This window comes from Tupaia chinensis, unplaced genomic scaffold, assembly GCF_000334495.1.
Source record: "Tupaia chinensis unplaced genomic scaffold, TupChi_1.0 Scaffold000077_1, whole genome shotgun sequence".
NCBI classification, from domain to species: domain Eukaryota; kingdom Metazoa; phylum Chordata; class Mammalia; order Scandentia; family Tupaiidae; genus Tupaia; species Tupaia belangeri.
In genome coordinates, this window is record NW_006159538.1 from 939,346 (window position 1) to 943,674 (window position 4,329).

At 58.7% G+C, this 4,329-nt stretch overlaps 1 protein-coding gene across 1 annotated transcript in view; it reads right to left on the minus strand.

Moving 5' to 3' along the window:
- Positions 1-6: 6 nt before the first annotated feature.
- The window catches only part of KCNC1 (potassium voltage-gated channel subfamily C member 1), a 46,842-nt gene continuing 42,519 nt past the window's right edge, over positions 7-4,329 (minus strand). The window contains exons 3-4 of the mRNA XM_027768557.1: positions 2,530-2,718; positions 7-514 (exon numbers count right to left, since the gene is read on the minus strand). Coding sequence (XP_027624358.1) covers positions 450-514; positions 2,530-2,718 — 254 coding nt within the window. The 3' untranslated portion in view covers positions 7-449. The remainder of the gene's footprint in view (positions 515-2,529; positions 2,719-4,329) is intronic.

A 4,329-nucleotide genomic window follows, 5' to 3' on the forward strand; every position in this document is an offset into this window, starting at 1 on the left:
TGTACAGGTTTCTATCGAACGCCATTACAGTTTGGCTCCAACCACGTGTGCAAAAGTAAAGCGCTTTGAAAGAAAATAGAGGGCTTCTGCCTTTTCTTTTCGTGATTGTTGTCGTTCAGGGTAATCATACAGTTGCAGGGGGTGGGTGCGTTTGGTGTGCTGAGTTTTCTGTTGAGCTTCATGCAAGTCATGCTAAGGAAGCCCTCCACCCCCCCTCCCCAAATAAAATAAAATGTTTAAAAAAATAAAAAGAAGGAAAAGAAATCCTCTACGGTCAGTTACCATTTGGCCGTAGAAAAAGCTACGTCCGTCCTAGCACAAGGCCTGGGCCACTCGGACTCGTCCGGCAAACCTGCATGGCGTGAATTTACTCTGTCCGAGGGTGAGGAGGGGCTGCAGGTCCACCCAGATGCTTAATAGCCACCAGTGTCCTCGGCCAAGCCGCCTGGTCAAGTCACTCTCACAGCCTCTGTCGGCATATACTTAGCAATGACAGGGCTTTCTTTGCAAAGATCTGTATGTAAAGAATACAATTAACACTTGAGCGTCTCTTCTTGGCTTTCCCATCCCGCTTGGTACTTAGTTTTTAAGGAAGGAAGAGGAGAAACAGAAAGCCGCATGCAGAGGCAGGCAGGTCCTTCTCCAGCTGGCTTGGCTTCCCATGCAGTGAGCCAGCCTAGCGCCTCTTTCTCTCCCTCCTGTGGGGACGGGCGGAGCCCCTCATCTTCTCCTACTCTGCATGGACTCCAACATCTGCATGGCTTATGGCTCGGAATTAGCCTGAGAAAAGCAAGTCCTTGGCGGCGCTCATGACTCCTTGAGAGTGGGTGGGGGCCTGGTGGATGCAGGTGGGTGGGGGGCACTTCACCCTCAGCACCTCCCAAAGATGCTAGCACCTCAGCCTCTATGGGATGGGGGATGGGATCACCTGGACAGTGGCCGCCTCTGGGTTCCCTAGCCACTAGTGGGAGGGGGCTTCTTATGTCCCACCCTGCCTGGATTTCTAGAAGAACCATCTAGACTCTGCTGTCTACCATCAGTTTGGGGCCACACCGATTGACCCAGCATTCAAGATGAAGGAAGCAGGAGGCCCATGAGACTTACTGGGTAGGGCACAGCCACTGAGAACAGTCTAACTGGCTTCTCTCTCACTTCCCAGGGCTGCTCCTGCTCCTGGGCATTCTAGAGCCTTCACCTGGGAAAGAGCCGATTGCAAAGGGAAGCATCAGGCCCATCCATGGAAGGCACCAAGGATGGGGCCCTCCCCCAGGCTGGCAGCCCTCTGCCATGCAGCACCATGCGGGCAGTGGTGCCCTACACCGGGGTCGGAGGGACCTCCGGGCAGGGCAAAGAAGCAGGGACTAGCCCGGGCCGGGTAGCCATGACTAAGCACCGGTGACCAGAAGGCCCTTCCCTTAGTGTAGTCTGCCTCTCCTCTTCTGGGTTTGCCCTTGACTTTGAACTCTGCATTTTCTCTTCATGCTTGGTTTAACCACTTCAGTGCTGGAGCAGTTGTGAATGGCCACGGGCTACACCAACTGTTGCTCTCAGAAGCCCAACTCTCCGTCTGACCCAACCCGCTCACCCCGGTCAGCATGCACCCGTGTGAGCGTGTGAGGCGCCCCAAGACATGCACGAGCTGCCCAGCCAGTCTGCTGCATCGATAAGGCGTCTTCTGCCTCCAAGGCCCGGGCCAGTGCCTGGAGCCTAGAGCTAGGGTGCTCTGGGGCTCCACCCCAAGCCTCTCCCCAGTCCATGCTCAAGCTCTGGGGGAAGCCTTTCTCTCCAGCGTGGCCAGCCTAAGTTCTGACTGCAGGGCCTGAGCAGAGGCCATCAGGCTCAGCCTTCACCAACAGCAAGGGGGCGCTGACAATGGCACTGGGGACCGAAGGGGCTGCAGAGAGTCCTGCTTGGTCATTCCAGGCAAGTTCTCTCTGCCTCTAGCAATATTCTGACTGGCACACATCTTACCTCCGCAAGGACAATGGCCTTGCCCAAGCCCTGGAGCCACCTCACTCTTCATGCCTCCCCTCCCACTGGCCTGTGGATTCACTTTAAAGGATGCCTCTTCCAGAACTTGGATCTTGGATATCTATGCTTACAGGGTCCTGGCCCAGCCAGGTCCATCCCACTGCCCTTTACCAAGGCAGAGGAGGCCTTACCTCCTAGACCCACCCTGCCATCTGCTGGAGCAGCCTCGGGGAGTCGAGGTTCCACCTGTGCTCCCAGGAATCCCCTACTTTGGGGTCATGGCCCACAGTCAGCCAGCCTGTCCCAAGCCCCTTCCTATGCCTTAGCTCCAAACCAATCCTCAACTGCCTGGAACTCAGGTTCTCTGCCAGCCTGACATTCCATCTAGGGGAAAGGGACTCACGCCTCCAGGGACCGACCCTGGGGATCCCGCCATCCTTGCCCCCCTCGGTGTGCCTGCCTGCCCCTCAGCGCCCCTCGCCCGCCACCCTGCCCACCCATCTGCAGGAGCGCGAGGTGGCCCAGCCGATGCACAGTGCTCCAGCTTCCTCTACATACCCTTTCTCACTCCTCCACCAGGTGGGCACGCGTACTCCCCGGTTGATAAGAGGAAGCAGGGTCCGTATCTCTCGCGGGTGCCCGAGCGCGTAAAGGGCAGGCCCTCATCTGGAGTGAGGGCCTGGTCTATGTGGGGGCAGTCTTCGTTCGCCAGCGCGGCCTTCGCCACCTCCCCATTCAGTTTGGAATCTTCAAACATATAAGCAGAAGCTATTGAGACACTGAAAACTGTTTAGCGGAGGGGGGAGAGGCCGGAGGTGGGGCATTGGCAAAGGGCAGCCCATCCCTGAGGGTAAAGGAGCAGGCGGGCCGTGGAGGAGGGATGAGACTGGTGGGGGCCTCGGCTCCCTCAGGCAGCCTGCAGGTTGCCCGCAGAGCTGAGAGGGAGGGACTCCTGGGTTTGCTCAAAGTTTGCAAAAAGATGAGTTGGTGATGGGTCCAGCAGGCATGGTGCTGGGTGCCAGGCCCAGGGCCCAAGGCAGGGCCGATGAGACAGGATGGTGTGGATGCGGTCATGGGGAGGGGGCCAGGCACAGAGCTCGGGGAGAAGACAGACAGACACGCAGAAACACTCCAGCCCAGAGAGTGGCCCTTGGGGCCCCTCTGCAGTGACCAGAGCTGGGCAGCCACCCGTCCACACCCAGACAGCCACTCAGGCTTCCCTGGCCCGATCCAGTCCCACCTGCCCAACTCACTCCATTCTACATTTGGGTCCCATCTAATCACCTGGACCCTGCTGTCCCCTGCACACCTGTCTGAGCTTTCAGCCCGCCCCCACCCCACACAGACCAGCCTGCTCACTCCCTACTGCCGTGCTCTGTACAGACCAGGCGTGGTCACGCAGTCTCCATCCCGATATAGGCCCACTATGGTCACTCTGTACGCCCTGTCCCCTGTACATTCACCTCTGCTCGCCCTGTCCCCGGTCACTCATTCTCCTCTGCCCCCTTATAGACCCACTCTGGTCACTCTGTATGCCCTGTCCCCTGTACATTCACCCTGCTCCTGGTCACTCATCCTCCTCTGTCCCCTTACAGTCCCACTCTGGTCACTCTGTACCCCCTGTCTCCTGTACATTCACCTCTGCCCACCCTGCCCCTGGTCACTCATCCTCCTTTGTCCCCTTACAGACCCATTCTGGTCACTCTGTATACCTCATCCTCTGCAAGACTAGGCCTGGTCACCCAGTCTCCACCGTCCCCATGACAGGCCCAGTTGGGTCACTCTATATACCCCCTGCTTCATACAGACCAGGCCTGGTCACAATCTCTTCTGCTCCCACACTGGCCCACTCTGGCCACTCTGCCCCCTGTACACTCACCTCTGCATGCCCCGTCCCCTGGCCACTGTGTCCCCACACAGTCCCAGTCTGCTCAGTCGGTAGGCCCTGCCTTACATAGACTAGGCCTGACCACACAATTGGTCCGCACACATCCAGCCGCTGCCTCCACCCCGTGCGGCCCCAGCAGCCTGGTTGCTTCGCAGGCACGACGGGAGTATGCATGAGGCTGGGACAGTGGACATGGACTCCGGAAGGCTCCCCTTCCTCTGTCTCCTCTCGTCAGTGTCCCCGGCAAAGCAGAGCGATGGATGCGTGGAAGACGACAGCAGTGATGGTGGGGATCTGAGTCGGCCTCTGTGGTAGCCTCAGAAGCAACCTGGGAGGAGGTTTGGGGGCACAGGAGATGGGGACAAAGGGTGGCAGAGCAAGGAGCACTGTCTTTCCCAGTTCTAGGGACAGAGCGGTGGTGGCCTCCGGGGCTGGCGGAGGCAGCTCTGGCCAGCCTCCGCCCCACCCCA